The sequence below is a fragment of the Malaclemys terrapin genome, chromosome 14, assembly GCF_027887155.1.
Source record: "Malaclemys terrapin pileata isolate rMalTer1 chromosome 14, rMalTer1.hap1, whole genome shotgun sequence".
Taxonomy (NCBI): domain Eukaryota; kingdom Metazoa; phylum Chordata; order Testudines; family Emydidae; genus Malaclemys; species Malaclemys terrapin.
In genome coordinates, this window is record NC_071518.1 from 978,347 (window position 1) to 1,005,157 (window position 26,811).

The 26,811-nt window shown below is 42.6% G+C and overlaps 1 protein-coding gene across 2 annotated transcripts in view; it reads right to left on the reverse strand.

The window, feature by feature from the left end:
* PMFBP1 (polyamine modulated factor 1 binding protein 1) overlaps positions 1-26,811 on the reverse strand; it is a 341,248-nt gene that overhangs the window by 223,273 nt on the left and 91,164 nt on the right. For both annotated transcript variants that reach the window (XM_054049283.1, XM_054049282.1), the window contains exon 3: positions 17,141-17,269. In XM_054049283.1, the coding sequence (XP_053905258.1) occupies positions 17,141-17,269 (129 nt within the window). The remainder of the gene's footprint in view (positions 1-17,140; positions 17,270-26,811) is intronic.

The window sequence follows — 26,811 nt, forward strand, 5'->3', positions numbered from 1 at the left end:
ACCTCTGGCAATAACCTGGAGTCCTCAGATACCCAGATAGAGAGGTTACTTACTTGTATAGTAACTGGAGTTCTTTGAGATGCATGGTCCCTATCTGTATTCCACTATGAGTATGCATGCACCTGAGACAGGAAGATTTTTGCTAGCAGTGTCTGTTGGTCAGTGCTTGCGCCCTTCCTCTCCTCAAGCGCCAAACCAAGGGTATAAGGGACAGTATGAACCTACCGTGTTCTCCAGTTCCTTCTCTACTATGAATCTTGAGTAAAAATCCGAAGCAGAGGGGAAGGAGAGTGGATTGTGGAATAGAGATAGTGACCATACATTGCAAAGAATTCCATTACTATACAGGTAAGTAACCTTTTTTCTTCTTTGAGTGCTGGCCCCTATCTGTATTCCTCTTTCTACTGGGGAGAAGGGTGCAAAAACTTGTGTGGTATTGATGACAAAAGGACTGCTGAGACAAAGGATGCATCAACTCCAGAGGCTTGCACGAGGACATAAGGTTTTGTGAAGGAAGGGATAGAGCTCCGTGTTGCCACTTTACAGATGTCAACAAGTGGGGCGTTTCATGAAGCATGGCTCTGGAAGCTGCCTTGGTTCTGGTAGAGTGGGCCTCACACCTTGTGGAGGAAGGGTATCAGCTGACTGGTACTAGAATAGGATACAGCCTGAAATCCACTTAGAAAGTCTCTGAGAAGAGTTTGCCTGTCCCTTTATCCATTTTGCCAACGAAATGAACAATCTAGATGATTCGCTCATGATTTTGTTCTTCGTAGGTAGAATACCAATGCCAGGCGTACACCCATGGAATGAAGTCTCCTAGCCTCACTGGTGGCACATGGCTTCAGAAAAAAAGAGAGGTAAAATGTATTGTGTCCGTTAGGTGACAGTCTGAGATTATTTTTGGGGTGTAGTCCCAAGGAAACCTTATCCTTATGGAATATTGAGTATGATGTATCACCCATAAGGGCCCCTAGCTCTCCTACCATTTTTGTCAAAGGGATGGCCCCTAGAAAGATGATCTTCATAGATCAATGGAAGCGAGTGTGTCACTAAAGGTTCAAATAGTGGCTCAGTTAACACCGAGAGGACCAGGTGAAGATCCCAGGTCAGAGAAGGTTTCATTACTGCAGGGAAGTTCTGACTAGGCCCTTTGGAAAACAAATATTTAGCAGTCACTGGATGGCTGAAGATGGAGTGCTTGTCGGTGGGAGGGTGGCAGGCACTAATTGCTGCTAAGTGTGTTCTTAGGGAGCTAAGGGAAAGACCTGAGGTCTTTAAGGTGAACAGATAGTCTGAAATAGTGTAAATGTCTGATTCTTTTGGGGACAGCTGGCAATTGTTGAGGCCTAGTAGAAAATCTCTTCCACTTAGCTAAGTAGCACTTTCTGCTGGATTCTACCTGTTGTTGCTAAGGCTGGCTTGAATGGCTACAGAACATGTCTGGTTTCAGAGTAACAGCCGTGTTAGTCTGTATCCGCAAAAAGAAGAACAGGAGTACTTGTGGCACCTTAGAGACTAACAAATTTATTAGAGCATAAGCTTTCGTGGACTACAGCCCACTTCTTCGGATGCATATAGAATGGAACATATAATGAGGAGATATATATACACACATACAGAGAGCCATTACAAACGTTGACTATCTCCCCTTGTAAGTACTCTCACACTTCTTATCACACTGTCTGTACTCGGCTAGCTTGATTATCACTTCAAAAGTTTTTTTTTTTTTTTTTTTTCTCTTAATTAATTGGCCTCTCAGAGTTAGTAAGACAACTCCCACCTGTTTATGCTCTCTGTATGTGTGTATATATATATCTCCTCATTATATGTTCCATTCTATATGCATCCGAAGAAGTGGGCTGTAGTCCACGAAAGCTTATGCTCTAATAAATTTGTTAGTCTCTAAGGTGCCACAAGTACTCCTGTTCTTCTTTTTGCAGAACATGTCTGCTCTAGGTTGAGCACCCATCCAAATACCAAGCCATAATGTAGACGGATTCTGGATTAGTCTATCTGATTTTGCCCCATTCTGTGTCAAGAGGTCTAGCTGATCAGTGGGCAGGATGACAGTTGGAGAAGGTTAGGGAATCAAAACTGTCTGGGGCATCGGGCAGCAATGAGGATGATCACCACCCCATCTTGCTGCATCTTCCTGAGAACTCAAGCTAAGAGTGGGTTGAGGGAGAAGGCATACCTTAAGTGTCCCACCAATGGGATTAGAAGGGCATCTCCCCTGGAGTCCTGACAGTGCCCCCTGGCAGTATATTTTCCATTTCCTGTTTTCCATTTCCCAAGATACAGATCACCATTGTCTGAACACGCTCCTCACCAGGGAACCACGTAGCTCCCTTTCATGGTCAATCAAGAAACATTTGCTAAGGTACTGATTTGGTTTGTTCACAGACTCTGACCTCCTGGCTTTGACCTCTGGTCTGCACCTGGGCTGCAACTACAGTGCTGTTTTGGCTTGTCTACGGACTCTGATCTCAGGCCTGCCCCCAGCCTGCCTCTTGCTCTCAGTTCCAGCTCCGCCCTCTGCCTAGTCCTGACCCTACATCCAACTTCAACCACCGGTGTGACTACTAGGCCTGACCATCAGGGGGCAGCACTTGACACATGGGCTCTTTCTGAGCTGATGGATTACATTGGTCATCAGTTGGAATCTGTCCGGAGGTAGGTAAGCTCTGGCCCTGATGGCATCTACAGTTGCTCTGATAAATTGGAACTAAAATGCACTTTTTTGTGTTCACGCACATCCCCAGTTACGCTAGATGACTGAGCAGAGATCAGGTTGATATCAGTAGCTCCTGACGAGATTTCCCTGTCAATAGCTAATTGTCTAGGTAAGGAAAGTCTGTCAAGCTGTGTAGTTGGAAGTGTACAGCCACTACTGAAAGCACCTTTGTGAATACTCTGGGCACCGTTGCTAGGCCAAAGGTGAGCACCCTGTATTGATAATGGATTAGATCTACAGTGAACCTCGGGAATATCCTGTGGGGGGGTGGATATCTATATGAAAACAGGCATCCTTCATATCGAGAGCTGTGAACTAGCCATCGTTGCTTAGGGGCAGAATGATTGATGCCAGGGTTCCCATCCTGAACCTCAACCTGGATAAAGACACTTACCTGCTGGGAGGTCTAAAATTGGTCTCTTTCTTGGGGATGAGAAAATATTTGGAACAAAATCCCATTCCGGGTGGGGCCTTATGGCTCCACACTGAAGTAGGGAGTCTACTCTCTAAACTAGTATCTCTTGAGAGTGGTCCCTGAAAAGGACTGGGGAAGAGGGTTTTGGATGGGGAGGGGAAAGGAACTCTGTGGCATATCTGAAATGAACGATGCAAAAAACCCATTTGTCCGTTATCCACCATGCCGGGGTAAAATTCGGTAGGCAGCCACTAATTCGGATTTCTGAGGTGGGAGTACATGACATCTGAGTTGGTTCACAGCTCTCTGAGATCCTGTCGAAAGTATTTCCTGATGGGAGGTTGTGGTTGGTAGGAAGAGCGTTGCATTTGTTCTGCTGCATCCTCTGTTGCTTTCATGGTGGTTCATATTCTCTTTGTGGGCAAAAGGGCTGCAATGCTGCTCTATGCTTGTACGGTTGTCTATGATACTTCCTATTTGGTGCTGGAGTGCATCTCTCAGGAAGAGGAGGGTTGCCCTTGAGCCTTTTAATTAGTGTAATGACTCATCCATCTTTAACTATATAAATTGTCCCCATCAAAGGACAAATCCTCCACTGTGGATTGAATTCCTAATCCTGAAAATGAAGCCAGGACTGCTGATGCATGATGATTAGAGAGACAAGGTGGGGGAGGTAATATCTTTTATTGGACCAATTTCTGTTGGTGACAGAGACAGGCTTTCAAGCTATCCGGAGTTCTTCTCCAGGTCTGGGAAAGGTGCTCCGAGTACTACCTACGCTAAACTGTCTGTTTGACCTTGTATTTAGCTGTGACACTGAGTCACTTTCCCCTGGCCTGGAGAAGAGCTCTGTGTACCTCACGCATCTGGTCTCCTTAATTGTCATGCATCAGCAGCTAAATGGACAATTGGTCTGACCCACTGTGGTCATTCCTATGTTCTTATCAGGGAGAGACCAATAACTCCCCCACCGAGACACGCTAGCCTTTATAGACTATCCATGATCTCCGAACTCCCCACACCCGCCCCATGACGTCACAAAGTGTGTACCCTATGCCATGGGGACTTCCTAAACTTATGCTGGACCCCTTTCACTGCCTTACTGGGGACCATGGGACCCATGCATGCAATATCTTGAATCGGTCCAGTCCCATCGAGACCCACATCAGCCGTTTCCTTCCAGAGACGAGCGTGAGCTCCTCCAGGGGCCCTGGGAGGACGACAAGGAAGAGCCAGCTCAGCAGTATTGCCGGTCCGAACAGCGAAATCGCGGAGAGCCTGACAAGAAGCGTATTTGGCTCCACACTCGTTTGCTCTGTACCGTATCCTTTCCCAGTGCCAAGCTGGATGATGGCATGAATCTTGGTGCAGGAATAGAGTGCATCAAAGCTGTCAGTGTACCTAATACTCACATACGCAACACCAAAGAGAGCACCATAGCAGAGATTGGTGCAAAGGAAGGCACTACACCCAGTGCCAAAGCACTCAGTACCTCAGTAATTCCTGATGCTCTAGCCTTGGTACCAGAAACAGCTAATTTCAGGGCTCAGCCCCACACTCCCTTCAAGCTCCCACAGAACCTGATTTAGGCCACGAAGTCTCTTCAAAATGGGAACAATGAGGTGACTTGCCTTTTTGACAGACGTTCCCATAGATGATATGCTCCTAACTGTAAAAGAGGAGCGGTCCTCTTTTCCTTCTAAGCACTTAAAATAGCAACCGTCCTTCCAGAGTCTGAGGCCAGAGCTTTCAAAGATGGAGCCCAGGGGCTAGTGGATCCATAGCTCTCAGGCACTTCGGGACTGCGGTGGAACATGAACATGAAGCATTTGTTGGAGATGTGGAATTCCCCTAAACAAAAAAGGCTTCTGGTATGCCCATCATTTATAGTACCTGCCATCTTGCAAGAGAAGCAATGTTTAAAATCAGGAGAATCAAGGAGAGAGATTTAAAAAAAACACCTTATTCAAAATGCCAATGGACAATTAAACACACACTAACCTAACTAGCACTATTAAAATTTAGAGATTGAGAAAACTATGAGTAACAATGCAAAAACCAGGAGCTGTCTCTCGCACCCTCAGACAGTGAGAAGGAAATGAGTGGCAGCTGGGCCCTTCATGCTCTCAGGTCAGGAGCACAAGAACATTCAGTGCACATGCATAGCCCCACTGGACTGCTGGCCAATGGTATCCAACCTTGAGCACATGAGTAGTATGCACTCCAACAGTGGAAAATATAAACGGACAAGCTCTCAAAGAAGAACTTTACCAAATCCTACCCCTTCTAAAGAAGATAAAATAAAGCAAATTAGCCCTGAGTTAAGGCCTCCCATGTTCTCATGACTCACAAAAAGTCCTAGGTGGGAGAGAAAACAGGAAATCCAACAGCCTAGTAGCGAGCACAGACTGTTCTGTGTCACCCAGAACTTCAGACTGTTCCTGCAAACAAAAGGAAAAGGGCCTGCTCTTGGGCTTTCAGCATTTTAAAACTTTCTATGATAAAAACAGGAAAGAGTACGTAAAAATAATGTGCAAATGGGATCTCCATCCAGTAGGGTTTCCTGCTGGGCATTTGCTTAAGAATTCAACTTCAGTGCATTTCTTCCACGCCTGCCACAACTCAGGAATGTTTCTCTGCATTTGGCAGCCAGTAATTCATTACCCGAGTCCCTGAATTCACTCTATCAGCTAGTTTCTCCTAGGCAACGCAGAAGAAGCCAGTCTTCCTTCTGTGGATTATTATTCCTAACTTTTATTGTGGTAGTGCTCAAAGACAATGGGGCAAGCAGCTCTGCACAGGGATGGCAAACACTAGTTGACACATCAGTAGAAGTATCAGGGGGTAGCCGTGTTAGTCTGTATCTACAAAAACAACAAGGAGTCTGGTGGCACCTTAAAGACTAACAGATTTATTTGGGCATAAGCTTTCGTGAGTAAAAACCTCACTTCTTCGGATGCAGTAGAAGGAGACAGCCCAGGGAGAAGGCTGGGTCTTGCTGCCATAAATCACAGGGTCCTAACAGGGAGCTAATAGGGCCCTCCAGTAGCCAAAATATAGAATCATAGGGCTGGAAGAGACCTCAAGAAGTCTTCTAGTCCAGTCCTCTGAACCCATAAGTATTATCTAGACCATCCCTGACAGGTGTTTGTCTAACCTGCTCTTAAAAATCTTTACTGATGGAGATTCCACAACTTTCCTGGGCAATCTATTCCAGGGCTTAACCACCCTGACAGTTAGTAAGTTTTTCCCTAATGTCCAACCTAAACCGCCCTTGCTGCAATTTAAGCCCATCGTGTCTTGTCCTATTCTTGGAGATTAACGAAAACAATTTTTCTCACTCCTCTTTGTAACAACCTTTTATGTACTTGAAAACTGCTTTTTTTTTTGCAACATTGTTACACTGGTGACTCAGATTTAGCTTGCAATCCACTATGACCCCCAGATCCCTTTCCGTAGTACTCCTTGTTAGGCAGACATTTCCTGTTTTGTAGGTGTGCAACTGACTGTTCCTTCCTAAATGAAGTACTTTGCATTTGTCCTTATTGAATTTCATACTATTTACTTCAGACCATTTCTCCAGTTTGCCCAGATCGTTTTGAATTTTAATCCTATCCTCCAAAGTATGTGCAAACCCTCTCAGCTTGGTATCATCCACAAACTTTACAAGTGTACTCTCTATGCCATTATCCAGATCATTGATGAAGATATTGAACAGAACTGGACTCAAAACTGGTCCCTGAGGGACCACACTCAATATGTCCTTCCAGCTTTACTGTGAATCACTGATGATTACTCTCTGGGAACAGTTTTCCAACCAGTTTTGCACCCACCTTATAGTAGCTCCATCTAGGTTGTATCTCCCTAGTTTGTTTATGAGAAGGTCTCGCGAGCCAGTATCAAAAGCCTTACTAAAGTCAAGATATACCACATCTACCACTTCCCCTCTATCCACAAGACTTTTTACGCTGTCAGAGAAAGCCATTAGATTGGTTTGACATGATTTGTTCTTGACAAATCCATGCTGACTGTTACTTATCACCTTATTATCTTCTAGGTGTTTGCAAATTGATTGCTTAATTATTTGCTTCATTATTTTTCTGGGTACAGAAGTTAAGATGACTGGTCTGTAATTCCCGGGTTGTCCTTATTCCCTTTTTTATAGATGGACACTATATTGGCCCTTTTCCAGTCTCTGGAATCTCACCTGTCTTCCATGACATAAATGTTCCCCAATCTTTACTCAAAATAAAGCATGGCAGCGCACCTGTGCCAAACCCCCAGAATCACCAGAGATTCAGTTCTCCCACACATCTGAGGATTCCAAAGGCTGGGTGGCTTCTATCAGTCCAGCAAAGGAAACGTCACCCAGCCTCAGTCTATCTCAGAGCTGAGGACACTAGTAGGTGTGGCTCTTTCCACACACACAGGATTCCCCTCCTTCCCCTTCCAGCACTGAGGGCTCTTATATAGAGTGGGAGGCAGAGGAGGGCCTTCCCTTCTCGACAACTGCCTCTGTCCCTGTGAGTGTCTCTACAGTAATGACAGGCAGCTGTTCCCTGCCAGCCCAGGGACAAGGTCTATATACCCTGTCACTGGCCTTGATCAGGGTCAAGATCCCACTGTGCTACATGCTGTACAAAACACACGGAAAGACAGTCCCCATCATGGGGAGGTTATAATCCAAATGGGTTTTTGATTCTTAAAATCAGTGGAAAACTAGACAAGTCCTTATCTCAAGTGGTTAGTGATATTATAACAGCATACATAAGCACTGCTGTATAAAGGCACTGACTTCATTTCCAGTATACTGTAAATCATGGTTTGGTGGGAAGAAAGAATGAGCTGAGATTTTGCATCCAAACTGACAACTTGCACCTCGTTTTCTGACACACAATTACAGAGAGGGGTTCGGCCCTTTGTGTTGCAGACAGCATGGTTACAGCCAGCAATTTCTAGGGATTGCTAAAGATTTAAAACAAAAAACACACAAAGCAAATCTCTAGACTATGGACGTTCTCAGTTGGGAAATATATAATTTTGTAAAAAGAGTACTCCTTTAATTCATCTAATTCCTCTTAATATTTTGAAGAAAACATGTTTTACAATGGCCCTGAAGTTAAAATCTGACAGTCACCTACTTATCTCACACAGAATTTTGTTTTCATATAATTTTTTTCCAACAAAGGCAGTATCATATTGCGTCTCTGAAGTGCATAATAAGCTGTCAAGCTTTTTTAAGTGCCTTTTCTTGCCTATTTCAAATGGCACTGGCCTAAGACTTAGTTAAGATATCTGTGCAAATGTTCTTTTTCTAATGAATAAAAATTGTTTACTAAATGATTAAGCCTTTTCTGGCTTATCAATAGTGTATTTAAACTTTTTTCACAAGAGCACTCTTCACCTTTCACAAGATTGTTAGTACTTCTAACTCCTATTCTGCTAACAATGAGGCACAGAAAATACACGGAATGAACAGAATATGGGTGTCAGTTATCTAATTTCAACATCATCCTGCCTGTAGCGTTACAAGGAATTATTTTTGCCACCTGTGGTGTGAGACTGCCCTGTACCCCATCAGCTTCTGCTCCCAAGCATTCTACTACTACTACACGCCTGCAGAAGAGCAGCATGATCTCAACACCATAGCAATGCCATGGATACTGGCACAAAGCACAGTAATATTTAGTAGGAAATACTCCATGGTAAGTATATAAAGGCTGGCTAATATTGTTACTTAGTGAGAAACAGTAACAATATTAACCAGCTTTTATAGACTTACCATGGAGCATCTCGTGCTAAATATTACTGTACTTTGTTCTAGTATCCATGGACCCACTGTGAACCTGGGATGTTCCTTACATTGAAAATATGTACCAATCTTGAAAAAAAGGGAAATATATAAAAACCTTTATTAAAACTACTTTAACAGCCTGATTTCCACCCACAAAAGCCACAATATTCATAGTAAGGTTGCAACTTTGTCCTTAAAATTTTTCTTCCATGTCAGTATACTGAAGACAAATTCAGTTTGTCCACCGTTCCTTAGTGCCTGAATAAGGACTGTCTGAACAGCACATAACCGACAGCTGAATGTAAGTGACAGTCTCAGTTCTTATTTCTTGGCACTTGTGGGTTGCAGTCAGACCTTTACCATCATTTGAATGCAATTTTTGTATTTAATTTCACAACGGTTTCTTTTTTTGCCAGTTCTGCAGTCTAAAATTACTGCTTTTCCCACACTCTCTTTCTGAGGCTATGGCCTTTGGCAAAGAGAATGACAGCGAAAATATTTATAAGCCATAGACCTGTCATCAATTCCATCCAGGCAAAGGATTGGTAGTAATGCCCCACTGCCAGACTTACAGATAGCACTAAAGAGCTTCAGGAATTTTCATTTTTAATAAATTTCTAATCAACCAATTTCCCAGACCAACTAATCGAGCTGTCCAAGTCTGCTGGATGTCAGTAAGGCCACGCATTGCTTTTCCGACAGAGAGCAGAGCCCATTATGAATAATGCTAGTGTATACGTGAAAGAGACTGTCCTTTCTACAACTTACGGCCTGAAGGCTTCATTATTTCATTGGCCATAATTCAATTTGCCCCTTCTTCAAAGATCTGCTTCTGTGACCCACTCCCCACCCCTGAAAACATGCTCAGGTAATAATTTCCGATTAATGCAATCAATTACTAACCTCTCCCCCAACCCTCACTACTCCCTGATAGGGCCAGAGAGAAAAGGAAGTTGCAACTAGCTGGGGAGGAACAGAAATAAAAAGTAATTACATAAAAATGCTAACCACATTACAACGGTTCGTTTGCTTAGCCCAGTGGGCTTGAGAATTCCAAGTATCTGCCATTGTCTGTGCTCAGGCAGACAAGAATAATAAAAACAGGGAAAGGATCTTTCAATAAGATTATTAAACCAGTGCATGAAAAATAAGAGTTGTCATTACACTGCAAAGGGGGGAGACCGAGAGAAACTCACTGAAATTTCTTTCTGTAGATTTGCCTTTGTGATCTGCAAGGTGCTATTCTCCTGCTTATGCTCTGTTACCCTGGCAACATACTCCTGTAAAATAAAGATTATTAAAGCGCATATGATTATTTGGCCACTGAATGAATGAGGCAGCGCTTCTGAAATTCCTTATCAGAGAAATTCAATTTTAGGACAAATTGTGTTTTTGCCGTCTCCCAGCTTCCCCCTCCCTCCCACAATACCAATAAAATCATCATTGCCACAGCTGTACATGATATCTTGTCACTAATTCTTTCACGCTTTTCCTTTCCCATTCCAGGTTTTATTTTAATTCCATAAAAGCAGGTGCTTTCCCCAGTTTGTTGGATTTGTTTTTTTGTTTTTTGGTAGGTGGCTTTTTGATAACTCGAGCCCATTTTTCTTCTGATCTACATAGCTACCAATAGCACAGCTAGGAAGCCAGTCAGTAACCTGCTCCTGCCACACAGTAGTAGTTATAGGAAAGATCCCACATTCAGCCTGTGGTCGGAGAGGCCATTATTGAGTGTTGCACCCTTACAAAGCAGCCGCTCCCGTCCATTCCCTTCCTCCTGGAGCCTATTTCCCTTTGAGCTCCATGTTGCCTCTGCTCTATTTTAAATTCATCTCAAGAGCGGACAGTTTGGAAGCCTGATGATTAGCCAGTCTATGATGATTTTCGGCTAATGCCTTCCCTCCTGGGCACTTAATTGCTGGCGACAATATTCAACTCCAAAACTATTTATTGTCCCAGAGAAAGACATCCTGCAGTCCCTTAGAGTTAAAAACACGCCACTGCCTTTGTAAGGCTGACTTAGATAGAACATAACATTGAGCTGGCAGACATCACCTCATGGCTTGTGAATCAGTTGGAAAGAATCTCTCTTAGGTACTTTTAAGGCACCTACCACTGAGGTAACGTAAACACTGTTTTGTTACTATGGCAATTTATGCTATTTCTATACCACAAATAGACTGAATTTTTTGTGTTGCCCAAAGGTGCTTTCTTCTCTCCAACTGCCCATTATTATGATGTGTTTGAATTCTGGTAATGTTTGGAGGGCTTGCAGCCCCATTGTGCCTGGGACATACACTCAGAATAAGAACAGAAGACATTCCCTCCCACAAAGAACTTACAAACCAAATAAGAAACAAAAGGTCCCATACTTTTTTCTCCTTTCACCTCTTTGTTCTCTCACAACCTCTCACTGATAAACTGTCATGGCTTCCATTAAAGCCTTCCTCTAGTATCTTGCATTTCTCTGAACACCATCAGACTTGGGCTCAGTCCACAGGGAAGCCAAAAGTGGCTGACACAGACAAAGTGACAGGAGCTCCACCTTCCCCTCAAGAGGATTTCATCTGCCAGTGTGGGTGAGAACAGCTGATACGAATGTTCATGGTGGATGGTGTTACTTCTGTTAAGGTGTGCACCGTAATACCCTACAAATATGGACCAAGAAGCAATGGAGAGGTGCCTTACAACAGAGCACAGAAAGTTGACATGTACTAAACTTATGAACAGAGTCAGATTCAGGAACAAACTCATCTCCAGGCCCTTTTTTCAAGTAAGAGTCTTTTAGTTCAGCTTTGCAATATTTCTGATTAAAAAAAAAAAAAGAATTTGTAAGTTATTCCAAAGAAACATTCTCACACTATTTTTACTCCAAGCTTCAATCACTTGCAGAATGCAACACACGAACCAGAGCCCTGGGTACAGGCAGACAGCACTGCAGAAAACTTGCAGGTGTTAGTTACTCCCAGCACTGTGCAGCAGGTGTCACTACTGGCCTGAGGAATTTGGTAGTTGGGGGTGCATGGAGAAAACTGGACACACAACAACTAAATGGACAATGGACTTTACATTGGTGAAGAAAAAGGCTGTGAAACATCTACATAAGAAGGGAACAAATACTGATTACATGCCAAGAAAGTCACCATCCCAACAGATAAGAGCTGGAAAAAAAAAAGGGGGGGGGAGAAAGAAAGAAAGATGCTCTGACCACAGGGAGTCATTCTACAGGCAGCATGATGAGGGGGAGTGGAAATCACAAGTTGGGTCAGCCTTACTCCTCTAAACAGGTTCATCTCATTATCACATCAACTTGTGCAGGCTGCACTCGACCATAGGAAAGAGGAGATTGGAAGAATAAGGACAATAAAACATGAAGTCTTTAATTTGAGAAGCCACACAAATTAACTCCAATTACTGTCACAGTCACCACAATGGAGGGTGGGAGACACAGGACTTGTTGCTGCACTCCATCTTGCTTTATTGGGATTGTCTCTGCTCACTCAGGAACAGTGAAAACCTATCCCCTTTACGGTACTGCACCTTTTAATATCACCTCTTCTCCCCTCGCAGTTTAATTAAAAAACAATGAACCTTTTAAGTAGATGACTGAAAAATATAAAATTGCACTATTCTATCAAAGTTTAACATCTCCACATTCTGAGAACATGGGGATAATGCAAAAGAGTATACTAGTATACTGTAATTTATTCCTGTAAAGGGAAATCGTGTCTTACTAATCTATTAGAGTTCTTTGAAGGGGTCAACAAACATGTGGACAAGGGGGATCCAGTGGACATAGTGTACTTAGATTTCCAGAAAGCCTTTGACAAGGTCCCACACCAAAGGCTCTTACGTAAAGTAAGTTGTCATGGGATAAAAGGGAAGGTCCTTTCATGGATTGAGAACTGGTTAAAAAGACAGGGAACAAAGGGTAGGACTAAATGGTAAATTCTCAGAATGGAGAGGGGTAACTAGTGGTGTTCCCCAAAGGTCTGTCCTAGGACCAATCCTATTCAACTTATTTATAAATGATCTGGAGAAAGGGGTAAACAGTGAGGTGGCAAGTTTGCAGAGGATACTAAACTGCTCAAGATAATTAAGACCAAGGAAGACTGTGAAGAACTTCAAAAAGATCTCACAAAACTAAGTGAATGAGCAACAAAATGGCAAATAAAATGTAATGTGGACAAATGTAAAGTAATGCACATTGGAAAAAATAACCCCAACTATACATACAATATGATGGGGGCTAATTTAGCTACAACAAGTCAGGAAAAAGATCTTAGAGTCATCGTGGATAGTTCTCTTAAGACGTCCATGCAGTGTGCAGCTGCGGTCAAAAAAGCAAACAGGATGCTAGGAATCATTAAAAAGGGGATAGAGAATAAAACAGAGAATATATTATTGCCCTTATATAAATCGATGGTACGCCCACATCTTGAATACTGCGTACAGATGTGGTGGTCTCATCTCAAAAAAGATATACTGGCACTAGAAAAAGTTCAGAGAAGGGCAACTAAAATGATTAGGGGTTTGGAACGGGTCCCATATGAGGAGAGATTAAAGAGGCTAGGACTTTTCATCTTGGAAAAGAGGAGACTAAGGGGGGATATGATAGAGGTATATGAAATCATGAGTGATGTGGAGAAAGTGGATAAGGAAAAGTTTTTACTTATTCCCATAATACAAGAACTAGGGGCCACCAAATGAAATTAATGGGCAGCAGGTTTAAAACAAATCATCTTCACACAGCGCACAGTCAACTTGTGGAACTCCTTGCCTGAGAAGGTTGTGAAGGCTAGGACTATAACAGTGTTTAAAATAGAACTGGATAAATTCATGGAGGTTAAGTCCATTAATGGCTATTAACCAGGATGGGTAAGGAATGGTGTCCCTAGCCTCTGTTTGTCAGAGGGTGGAGATGGATGGCAGGAGAGAGAGATCACTCCTTTGCTTCTCTCACCAGAAGGCTGGGTACTGATAATTAAAAATCAGGCCAAGGTAAATGCATCTGATTCACCAAGCACAAAGGATTCTGCTCCTTCAGGTAGCATTTAAAAATGTACACAGACTCAGAAAGAAAAGGAAATTCCTTCTTTTAATGATACCAAACTCAGAATTGTTTTTGTTTTTCTTAATGGATAATAATTATGAGCCAATGCAACTAGTAGCCTGTGTGTGCCACTATTAATGAGCAACTGAAATGCCCACTGGATGAGGCCATCTCCGATTATGAAAGGGATGACAGAATATATCCAAAGGGAGCAGTAAAAGTCTCAGAGTAAAGTCCTGTGACTGTTCCTTTGGATTAATTTATCAGGAAGAGTGGCCCAGTGATCAGGGCAATAAGCCTTTGAGTTTGGCGAGCTGGGTTTAATTCCCTCTTCTACCACAGACTCCCCAGGTGATCTTTGGCAAGTCCTTGTCCTTTGTCTCAGCTCCCAGTTATAAAAGCATTGTTCTACCTCAGAGAGGTGTTGTGCAGATAAATACATTAATGATTGTGATGGGGCCTGGCAAGGAATGTACTACCTTGTTAGGAGCCACAATAAGAACCACTTGCATTATAATCAAGGAGGCTCCCTGCTGCTTTGGGGAGTTCTGAGGTAAGGGCCTTGAAACTGTTTTCCAAATGCTCCTTTCATGTGGCTTCATTAAATGGAGACATACTTATGTTAATTAGTGTGTTTGATCTCTCAATGCCCACATCTGAGAAGCACCACTTGCTGACAACCAATTGGGATGAAGTATGGCGAGGCGTATCTGCAGTACCACATCTGGCCATCGGGAGTGCAAAGGGTGGCTCATCCCTTTACAAGGCCATACACACGATAAAGGGACCTCTTGACTAGTATTTAGCTTTTCTAATGTATGAAGAAATATTGTGCTAGTCTTAATTCCTAGATTCTAATGAAACTGCATTCCTAAATACTTTACTCACTACAGCACTCGTTTGTTTGCAGGCAGCCCAAAACAGATTAATCCCTTCCAGACATTCTTATGATATCTGCCTATTTAGTCATCAAGACACCCATCTTAGCTATTCACAGCCCACTGTTTAAAAAAAAAAGGTTTAGTATTGCTTTTGTCCAGCTATCAATCTCAAATATGTTCACGCCATTACAGAGAGACAACTTTTATCTTGTGATTAAAACCAATCCATGTTCTATTCCTGCCTCTGCCATTGTCTCAAGGTGTGACATTGGAAAATTTATTTAGTCTTTTTGCCTCCATTTCCCCATCTGTAAAATGCAGTAACTCCACCGACCCAACTTTGGAAAGCACTTTAAGATCTTGGAGTGCAAGCTCTATATAAGTGTGGAGTCTTCCTATCATATTGTGAAGGCCTACATTCTGCTTCTCTCTATCTACGCCTATCAGCTGCTGTCTGGCTAAAGGGTTTGACCAGAAGTTAGTCACAGACAGCACTGTCCACCAACCTCATCTCTCTTCACAGCTCCCTATCACCAAGGCTCAATCTGCAGGGACCCCAAAAGCATCACGTAGAGCAGTGACACTTAGACCTCAGTGGTTCAGGGGCCAAATTTGTGATCAGTATTACCCAAAAGATCCACAGAAGTGTGAATCCATTGTTTCATTTAATATTATATATATATAAAAATAAAATTCTCTCAGCAAAAGGATTGACCAAGTATTATTATTTTATCAACTACAATTGGTTAATAACATAATAAAAGCATCCTGATTGGTTAACAATCAAATTACACAGTGTTTTCATATCATGTGCTGCAAAGAGCCATAGGAGACACATTAAAGAGCCACTGTCACTCGTGAGCCTCAGTCTGAGTAACACTAACTCATAGGTTTGAGTTAGACAAGTTACCACTGATCCAATAGCTATGAGATATTGTCATCAACTTCTGGGTTAGACTCTGTTCTATGTCAGCAACCACAGACTTTATAGACCTAGAATAATAAAAATATAGGCCTTGAAAGGACCTCAAGAGGTCATCATATCCCACCCCCTGCGCTGAGGCAGGGCCAAGTAAACCTAAACCATCCTTGTCAGGTGTTTTTCCAATCCGTTCTTAACCTCCAATGACGGATATTCCACAATCACCCCTATTGATTATTCAGACTATTCCAGAATATAACTATCCTTACAGTTAGAAAGTTTTTGCTAATATCTAACAAGTCTCACTTGCTGTGGATTAAGCCCATTACTGCTTGTCCCATCTTTAGTGGGCAAGGAGACCAACTGATCCCTGTCCTCTTTATAACAGCCTTTAATGCATTTTAAAACTGTTATCAGGTCCCCACTCAGTCTTCTTTTCTCAAGACAAACATCCTCAGTTTTTTTTAACCTTTCCTCATAGATCAGGTTTTCTAAACCATTTATCATTTTTGTTGCTCTCCTTTGGATTCTCTCCTATTTGTCCTCATCCTTCCTAAAGTGCAGTGCCCAGCTGAGGCCTCATGAATGCCAAGTAGAACAGGACAATTACCTCCTGAGTCTTACATACAACACTCCTCTTATTACACCCCAGAATGATATTAGCGTTTTTCACCACTCCATCACATTGTTGACTCATATTCAATTTGTGCCCCACTATAACCCCCAGATCCTTTTAAGCACTGCTACCGCCTAGTTATTCCCCATTTTGTAGTGGTGCATTTTATTTTTCCTTCCTAAGTTAAGTACTTAGCATTTATCTTTATTGAATTTCATCTTGTTGATTTCAGACCAATTCTCCAATTTGTCAAGTCTTTTTGAATTCTAATCCTGTTCTCCAAAGTGCTTGCAATCTCTCCCAGTTTGGGGTCATCTGCATTTTATATTTTAGCATGGAAAACCTGGGATGACCATATACACCCCAAAAATATATGAAATGTTGAAAATAGTTAAAAGCATAAACCTTCCCCCCAAACCAGACCCCATTCTCATATTTTGTTACACATACAGTATGAAAAATAACTGCAGCAGGATTGGGGTGAGGATTAAAAGGAAAAGTAGGTCCAACCAAGGCACTGTAATTAACTCATCAAAGACCAAGCCTAGAAAGGAAGTTTCTCATAACACACACATATACTGTAGCAGTAAAAGAGAAGGAGATAAGTAGTCCCATAGGCATTTTTAGTCAGGTTTACAGAATGCTCTGCAAACAGAGGGTAATGACCCCCGAAGAGCACAATACACACTTTCTTTGGTACATCCATGTACAGCAAACAGTACCTGAAGCTCTGCCTCTAGTGTAGCCACCTTCCACTCAGACTCTCTCTCCAGTTCTTCCATCGTCTGAACTAAGACATTATTCTGGTCACTCAGGTCCATTACGTAGGACTGGAGAAGCCTCACCTTCATCTGTAAAGGCAAAAAGTAGCTTGGCTGTAAATTATCATGAATATCTATATGACAGTCACATGCAAATGCCCCAACCAGACCAAGGTCATCTTGTATTAAGTGCTATATACGCACACATTAGTATGAGACAGTCCCAGCCACAAATAGCTTACAAACTAAAGACAAGACACAAACACAAGTGTGAGACACATACAAAGGGACTAGGGACAGAAGAATGAGGATAACTGTGACAGGAACACATGCTTATACAGACTTACTAGGTGCACCAACTAGAGACTGAGTCTTTTAAAAAGAGGTGGTAATAAGAAGCAGTGATCTGTCCTGATACTCTAAAAAGAGGTTTGCACGACCATGTAACGAAGTTTGGACTGAAGTACCAGATATCCAACTTTCGACAGGGGTACTGGGAGGCCTGGCCGAAACATAAAGAACGAGTATTGTTCTAGTAGCTGTGAAGAAAAGGACCCCTCTTCCAAACAGGAAATCACTAGGTATCTAAATGGGCCAGTCCCACAGTCTGTCATTTAACATTTAGGAATAAACAGTGCAAAAACCAGCCTAATTAACAGCTTTGTACACCAGTTTATGGCATGGTTAGGCTGTGCCTGCACTGGTCAAGGAAAGCTTCATAGAAACCTAACAGGAAGTACTATGGTGAAACATTGTGCTCACTGTGGTTTTTCTAAGGCACCGTAGCAGTGCTGTCAACCTGGTCTGGCTTTGGGCTAGCTTCTGCCTCAGTTTCCCCTCATTCATGTTGGCTCGCTTGACCTTCCATCCTGGTTTAGCTACTGCAGTGACTTGGCCCTCTGGCTACATCATTAAAGGAAAAAAATCCAAAACACTAGAACAAGAGAGTCCAGTGAAAATGCAGGACTTTTTGGTGCTAATCCAGCTTTGCCTGTGTACCTCTTGGTGCCCCAGCAGCAACTGCCATAGCAATTAGATTACTTACAAACTCCACAGTTCAGCACCGGGGTATGTGTACCAGCGTTTGGGAAACCCTGTTATGGTGGGTTTCTCTGAACCAGGACTTTCAAAGCAGGTGTCTTCAGATGTTATGACACATTAGCAGAACCTCAGAGATAGAAGCCAGTTTAACCCTGACTGGGTAAACAAAGAGCCTTAAAAACAAACATTTGTGCTTTTGTTACAGCTAGCTTTTGGGAAGGAGGTTGGTGATGGAAGGCTCTGGCACTGACATGCTTTTGCTGAGAGCTTTGAGATCTGGAAGAAAGGAAAATACTGAGCATTGGCATTAGCTCAGCACACGTGGCCCTTGGTCACTTGGATTGCTAAGGCAGATATCCCTTAAGAGCAGAAGATGAAGCTGTGGAAAAGCTGGAGTGGGGGAAGAGGTTCTACTTCAGGGTCCATTGCAGAGGATGGTTTAGGTTTTGCAAATAAGGCAGAAACAGAGAACGTCTGGGATGCACTGACTTGCTACTAAAGTTACACGTTTGTTTTTCTCTTTTAGTCTTCTTCAGTTTCTCCTCTCTTAGGCTGTTACAGGGCAAGGTCTTGATCCTGTCTTCTCCTCTGTTTACACAGAGTGTTTGGAGACTTTCAACTGATAAACACCACCATTTAGTTTACTTACATTGTCCTCCCACCACCTTTACTGATCCATCCACCACGGAATTTACAATATCAGTTCCTCCTCAGATCGCTAGCCTGCCTCTCTCCCAGCATTTCCTTCCTGTGCAGCCCTCTATCCTCTGCACTAATGGGCTAATTACCTCTTCAGTCCTCCCCAGCCCATTCTAATCTGCCAATTAGGGAGAGTCAGGCCCACCCAGGTGAATTAATTGGTGTTTAAGTGATCAGAGTGCTAGCTTAGCTGTTGGTTCACAGCACTCTGCCACATAGGGGCATCCACTTCTTGTGAAAGCCTTAGCTAAGGAAAACACTGGAATGGGAAGCCAGGAGGTCAACATCTGTGCTGTCCACGCTATACAATGCAGAGCTACATGGGAGTGTTCAGGAGACTTGGACTGGCATCAAGCCCTTCTGGAATTGCATTGGCTGTTCAGGCCTGCTGAAGGGTGATAGAAGGGTTTTCACCAATTAAGTTATGGACAAACAATCCACTCAATGAAATAACTAGCATTAAACTTTTTGAAAAATTCATTACACAGTTTATCTAACCATGGCCTTTTTCATAGATGCAAGTTGAGAAAAATGTGGATAATTTCCCTTTAAAATAGCAACTCCCATGGGCAGCTATCTATAAAGGAAATTCTTGTCATAAACCATTCCACTAATCTTCATAAAAGACAGCATGCCAAAGGTACAAATTAGTACACTTAAGAACATTTGAACATAGTCTACCATTCGTAATCTTGTTCACACTTAGTATGAAATACCTTTAATTAAGGCTAGAAACTGCTTGATTAAGGCTAGAAACTGCAATTAAAACCCCCACAAATATTTGTGATACTATAGTTAGAAATGCCTTGTTGTTACTCGGACAGCCATAGGTATGAAATGAAGTCTCAAATGATAAGAACGCAGGAATTACTATACTGGATCAGACCCAAGGACCATCTAATCCAGTAGCCCATCACGGGAAGGTGCAAGAAAACCATAGTAGGCAAATGTAGAATAATCTGCCCCCTGCATTAGGTCTCGCTGTGGTGTCTAATAGATAGATTGGCTTAAACCCTGAAGCATGAACTTTAATAACTATCTGAATTTTAGCATTAATTATAACAACTCTAGATCATCTCAATGTCCATATACATTTCCACTCCTTTTTGGAATTTTGCTAAATTCTTGCCCTAAATGACTTCCTATGACAATGAATTTCATAATCTAATTACATGTTGTGTAAAAAAGTATTTCTTTCTATTGGTTTTGAATTCAGCACTTTTAACCTAATTGAATGTCCGCTTGTTTTTGTGTCAGGAGACAGAGAAAACAGAAGCTCCCAATCTCCCTTCTCCAGACCAGGCATTGTTTTATGTACTTTTATCAGGTCCCCTCTTATTTATTGCCTAACTAAAACAATCCCAATCTTATCAATTTTTCTTCATATCAGAATTATTCCCAGGCCCTTGACCCTTCTTGATGCTCTTCTCTGAGCATCCTCTCATTCTGCAATATCTTTTTTGCAATGGGTTGACCAAAACTACATACACTATCCAGATGAGGCAACTGAACTGATTTATATATAAGGCTTTATAATGTTCTCTGTTATTCTCCATTCCATTCCTCATGCATCCCAGCATCTTGTTTGACTACAGCTGCACATTAAGCAAAGTTCTTCATTGAGCTGTCTGTAATGAGGTGCAGGTCCCTTTTCTTTAGTCAATACAATTAATTTTGAACCCTGTAACATTTATAAATAGTTTACATTTTCTCTCACCAGTATACTACTTTGCTTTATTGATACAGAATTTCAACACTGACAACATTTCAAATTTCAAAAGAGGATTTTTTATTATATTGCTGCCAAAAGTGCCTATTTCAGCATCTAGGCCGCTTCCCACTTGTGAAATGTTCTTTGCCTTATCCCTTTGTCACCGTGCCTCAGTGATTCAACAGCTGAGAATGCCAGATTCAGGACAAACTGCTGAGAAATAGATTAACCAACTGTGTAGGGTGAGTTTGCCCTATCATTAGATTATACCAAGCCAGTAACAAAAGTAAACTTTGTCTCACCACATTGGTTAACAAGAAGCCAAAAATGCAGTCTCGTTAGGCATCACAACCCTTATTTCACCATCCAGACACTAGACTCTATGATGAGTGGTTATTGAAAACCAATTTCATCAATCAAATAAAAGGTTCTTCTGATCCCAAGAGACCAGCCACACATATAATCATTGCAAAGTTCTTATATCAGGTTTGTAGCAGTGATGTTTCAGACTGCTGGCTTGTAAAGTCTCTGGTAACTTCCAAAAGATTGGAAGCTCCTCAGTGCATAGATCACAATGCTCCTTTTAGATGCAAGTTCACAGTCCAGAGAATCAGAGCAGAAAAAAGGCACCATGAAGATGTTTACAGGGTCTTTTATACTCTCTGCCATGTGCCTGGAATTTTATTGTACCAAACAAAAGCCCACAGCACAGTTTGTGGAAAATTACTGGTGCGATATGGAGTTTAGGGTCACATGAGCATGTCACATGCTTTACATGGCTTACTGACTCACAGGGGCAGCCATTGGCCACTTGGAGGCTAAAACATCTGCAGGAAGAGCCATCTGGGTGGAATGAGTTTCTTCCATGGCCCACTGTGAGAGTTAAAGTGTCTTTGATGGGCCATCAACTCGAATAGTCCATTCACAGTATGCTGTTAGACTGGATGTAAACTACCTTGTGGGTGTTACCCCAGGAACAAACACAATGGTGATATGGATATATAGCCAATATTCATCACTTCAGATACAAAACGATACATGCATATAAATAGGATAATCAATAACTTTAGCCAATAACTTTTCCATTGACACATTACATGATTTTGATTTAGTTGGGGATTGGTCCTGCTTTGAGCAGGGGGTTGGACTAGATGACCTCCTGAGGTCCCTTCCAACCCTGATATTCTATGATTCTAGGATATACTTTGTACAAGATTTGTTGCAATTGTCTAACAGTGGCAATGTCAAGGATATACATGGTCATATTTCAATCATATAGCATCACACCCTTCCAATCGGGTTTGGCGGATCTTGCTCTTCGCCTCCAAGCATTCCTGTCAAGTGCATCTTCCAAGCAGCCATCAACCTTCATGTCTTTAGTGTCTCAAATTACCTTTTTTCTAGGCCTTTGCCCTGAGACTACTAGCTTTTGTACTCTCTGACCAATATATCCCACATCTCTTTGTTTCACATGACCCAGTCATCTCAGTTGATACTCCTTCAGCTATTCTGGGAGCACTATTATTCATACTATTCCATTGTGTAGCCTATCAGCTCTTGTCTTACCCAGCATCCAATGAGCATTCTCATTTTGGCAGTGTGAAGTAGTTCTTCTTCTCTTTTTCTCATTGGCCAGCATTCCAACCTGTATGTCATGGCTGGCCTAATCACGATCTTACATACTTTGCTCTTTAGTTTACCTGTCATATTCTTATTGCAGAGAATTCCTGTCAACTCCCTCCACTTACACCAAGAGCTCTTCATGCAGCTCCTAACATGCGCATCCACATTCCCATCATAGCTCAACACTGAACTGAAATATTTAAATTGTCACATGGTCTTTAACCCTCTGCCATCTAGTTTTATTGACTTCTTGTTGTCCCTCTCAAACAAGCATTGCATGTATTTCACCATTTGTCAGCTGATTCGTAAGCCATTTTCTTCTAATGCAGTCCTCCATAGTTCCCACTTATAAAATACCCTTATGAAATCTGGACTGCCCTGATGACACCATAAAGGGTTCAGTCTTGATCCGTAGGTAATATCGCCTATTTGGGGAAGGGTTGAAGCAAGTTTGAGATTTCTTTCCATTTCTCTTTTTATCCAAATGGGCAGTACACCACTTAACTTCACAAGAAACTGCTGTTATTTGGGAAACGCTACTACCTGGATTCCTAACCTTTTAAGTCCCACATCCCTCTCATCAAGTGTAGGAAGGATTACTGTGGTGGGAAAGCCTAACCTTTTATAAAAGGGCTCATCGTATAAAAGTTGACATTCAGAAAACAATTCCTCATCTCCACCACATAGAGATTAATTCAGACACGTGGCTTGTGTATTTAGCTATTTTTCTGTATTGACTGCTTTACTGTTTTCTTCAGAGATAAAACCTCCATTTCTTCAGCCTGTTGTTTAATAACAGGTAACTGTTTTTTAAACTGTGTTTACTTGGAGCAATGACCAAATCCAGAGATACCTTAATGCTACTGAAAATATGACCTAGAACAGGTTTCCACCTGAAGCTTTAAAAAGGATAGATGAATGCCAGTTGTGTTGTTACCTACATATTTAATTATATGTTTATTTGCCATATATTATTCGGTCGCTGGATGTCTCTGTATGCTTTAGAGAGATCCAGGCAGCATGTGGTTCCTGGTAAACAACAAAGACAAAGGCTGGTACTGAAGCTGTGTATAACTAAGCTTCCCCATGCTCCTCCCCCCACATCATATTTAAGAAGTAATTATGAATTTCTTAACTTTTCTAGGTTTAGCTCAGAACCTGAATATTCCACAAGCCTAGCTCTTTGTAATGGTACTGTTGCTCCTCAGCAAAGCAATACTCAATAATGGGGCCTTGAACTAGGTTCTATTTCCACTGTTGGAGAGAAATTGATGTCACAGAATCAGGTATGGTATAAAAATGGTTACTTACCTTTTCTGTAACTGTTGTTCTTTGGGAAGTGGGTTCAGACATGTATTGCACTCAGGTGCATTTGTGCCGAATGCACTAGTTGGAGACTTTTTCCCCCACAGCAGTGTGACACATGTGCCCTACACCTCCTCATGGATCCCATGCCCTATGCCTCCTCATGGCCCCTTCCAAGGCAATATAAGGATAGCATCACCCAATGCCCCTCAGTTCCTTTGCACTGGAGTGAGTGGCTTAAGACTCCATTGGAGAGAGGATGGAGGGTGGATTGTGGAATACATGTGTGCACCCACATCTCAAAGAACAAGTTACAGAACAGGTACGTAACCATTTCAAATTCTTTGAGTGATTGCAGATGTGTACTCCACTCAGATGACTCCCAAGCAGTACTGTTTGGAGGTGGGTTCAGAGTCTACTTGAACAATGATTAAAATACAACTTTGCCAAAGTTCACATCCGACCCAGAGGCCATTGTGACTGCATTGTGCTGAGCAAATGTATGTACTGAGGACCAAATAGCAGCCCTACAGATGTCCAGAATGGGAGCATCCTTGAGAAAAGCAATTGATGGAGCCTGAGTCTTTGAAGAGGAGGAATATTGGCTACATCAGATGGCATTGTAACGCAGGAGGTGGTCCAGTCAGAGATAGTTTGTTCTGACACTGTCAAGCCGTTCATGTGATCTACATAGGACACAAAAAGGCAAGGAGACTGAAGGACTTGGACCTGTCCAGATAAAAAGCCAGCACTCTCCTGATTTCTAAGTCACATAGACATTTCTAGTCTCTGCTAGCATGCAGGTTTGGGAAGATCATCAGGAAATATATTGCCTGGTTTAAATGAAAAGCAGGTCCAAGATAAAAACTTCAGGTATGGTTGTAAGCTACTTTGAAGAACATCGTATAAGGAGGACCCACCATCAATGCTTGCAGCTCAAATGTTCTCCTAGCCAATGTTATGGCTATAAGGAAAGCAATCTTTTGACTTAGGGGAAGCCAAGAACAAGTTGCCATAGACTCAAATGGTGGGCCCGTAAGGGCTTCTAGTATGATACTGAGGTCCCAAGGGGACACCAAGTCCTTAATGGGGGGGGGAGAGACAAGTCACACCTTTTAAGAAATTTAAGAATAACTGTATTGGAAAATACCAATCATCCCTGGGCTGGAGAGTGGATAGCTAAGCTCTCTGCAAGTGCATTCTCATGGAACTCAAAGACAGGCCTGGTTACTTCAAGTGTCAAAGATACTCTGGGATGTCTTGGATCTTTGCTGCCGAAGGTTGTATCCCACAACTAGTTGATGAGATGGAAGACCGTTTCCAGTTGGTCAGATAAGCAGATATCATCACTGGTTGCTTTCCATTATCGAGGAGGATCTCCTTAACCACTGCAGAGTATGCTCTTTTTCTTGGTCTAGCCATCCAGATGCCAAGCTCTGAGGTGGAGGTTGCGTGAGTCTGGATGCAGTATTCAACTGTTCAGTTGCAAGAGGAAGTCTGTGAGAAGAGACAGAGTGTGAGGAGGATGAACTGAAAGGTTGAAGAAATCTAAAAACCAGCACTGCCTCGGCTGGGCCTCTGCAATGAGGATAAACTTGACATTTTCCTGTTTCAGTTTGTGAATGACTTGTGGAAATAGAGGGATTGGAGGGAACATTTACATGAGACCAGGTCTCCATCAGTCATTGAACCTGGACAGTGACCTGCACAAAAACAAAACTGGTGACACAGGTTGACAGCCCAGCTCTATCCCAGGCCTTTGACCTGAATCTTGTGGATGTTGTGAGCCCATCTTTGATGAAGAAGATGACTAATCTCTCCTTGATTTTGAACGTCCCCAATCGGGTTTTGGGATCCTCTTCCAAGGTACCTCAGGGGATGCAGATCAACAGATTTCCCTTTTCAGGGAAGAATCAGAGTCCAGAGGTCTGTTCGCTACCACCAACAATGTGGAAGAGGGTTAAGGGCAGCTAGTCCTGCTGGCTGAAGTGGGTCCCAGTGCCAATACAAGCTTCATAAACTATCCCAACAGATTAAGGTCTCTTGCAATCTGCATTCCCTTTTTGAAGGATCAACAGATGTTACATCTCTCCTTACTGTGACCTTCACCCACACACAGCAAGCAGCGAGCATGGGGGTCAATATTGGGGATAGAGACCCCACACGATGGACAATGTTTGGAGCCCAGAGAATGCTGCATCCCACATGGGGCTCAGCACTACAAATTACTATAAAAACTAACTAGCTAGAAATTATACTAGACCATGGTTGCTAACTATTACACTTGTTACAAAAGAAGTCCCAGAGATAGGAGTGTGACACAGATTAAATAAGCATGAGGAGGAGACTCGCATATGGGGAGCTCTGACTAAGGTCACTGGCAGTAAGAAGGATCTGAGGGAAGGTTGGGGCACCACTGCCCTTATATTACCTTAGGAGTGGCCATAAGGAGGGGAAGGTACATGTGCCACCACCACCCCGCCCCCCGCACACACATGGGTACTGCTGTGGGGAAAAAGTCTCCAAGTCTGGTGCCATTGGCACAAGCAGACCTGAATGGAATTCATATCTGTAAGTACTCAAAGAAGAACTAGTCTATTTATACTAACATAAGAACAGCCGTACTGGGTCAGACCAAAGGTCCATCTAGCCCAGTATCCTGTCTTCCAACAATGGCCAATGCCAGGTGCCCCAGAGGGAATGAACAGAACAGGGAATCATCAAGTGATCCACCCCCTGTCGCTCATTCCCAGCTTCTGGCAAACAGAGGCTAGGGACACCATCCCTGCCAATAGCCACTGATGGACCTATCCTCCATGAACATATCTAGTTCTTTTTTGAACCCTGTTATAGTCTTGGCCTTCACACCATCCTCTAGCAAGGAGTTCCACAGGTGGACTGTGTGTTGTGTGAAGAAATACTTCCTTTTGTTTGTTTTAAACCTGCTGCCTGTTAATTTCATTGGGTGACCCCGAGTTCTTGGAACCTTATTATTCTTAAACCAACAGGACACAAGCACCTTCAGAAACCTCAGCTAAATCACCCTGAGCAGCCACTCGGAACCTCTACTGCTGTCTCAGGATTCCAACTGCCATGGAACCTTTTCCTCCTGCCCAAGCTGTCCTCCTCCAGTCAAGAGCCAGAAGAGCAGCAGGAGATTCACCCATAGCAGATTCATCACACTGCCTTCTACTGACCTTGGAGGATTCGTCACAATACACATTCAGGTCCTCTGATCTAAGTGGTAACAACA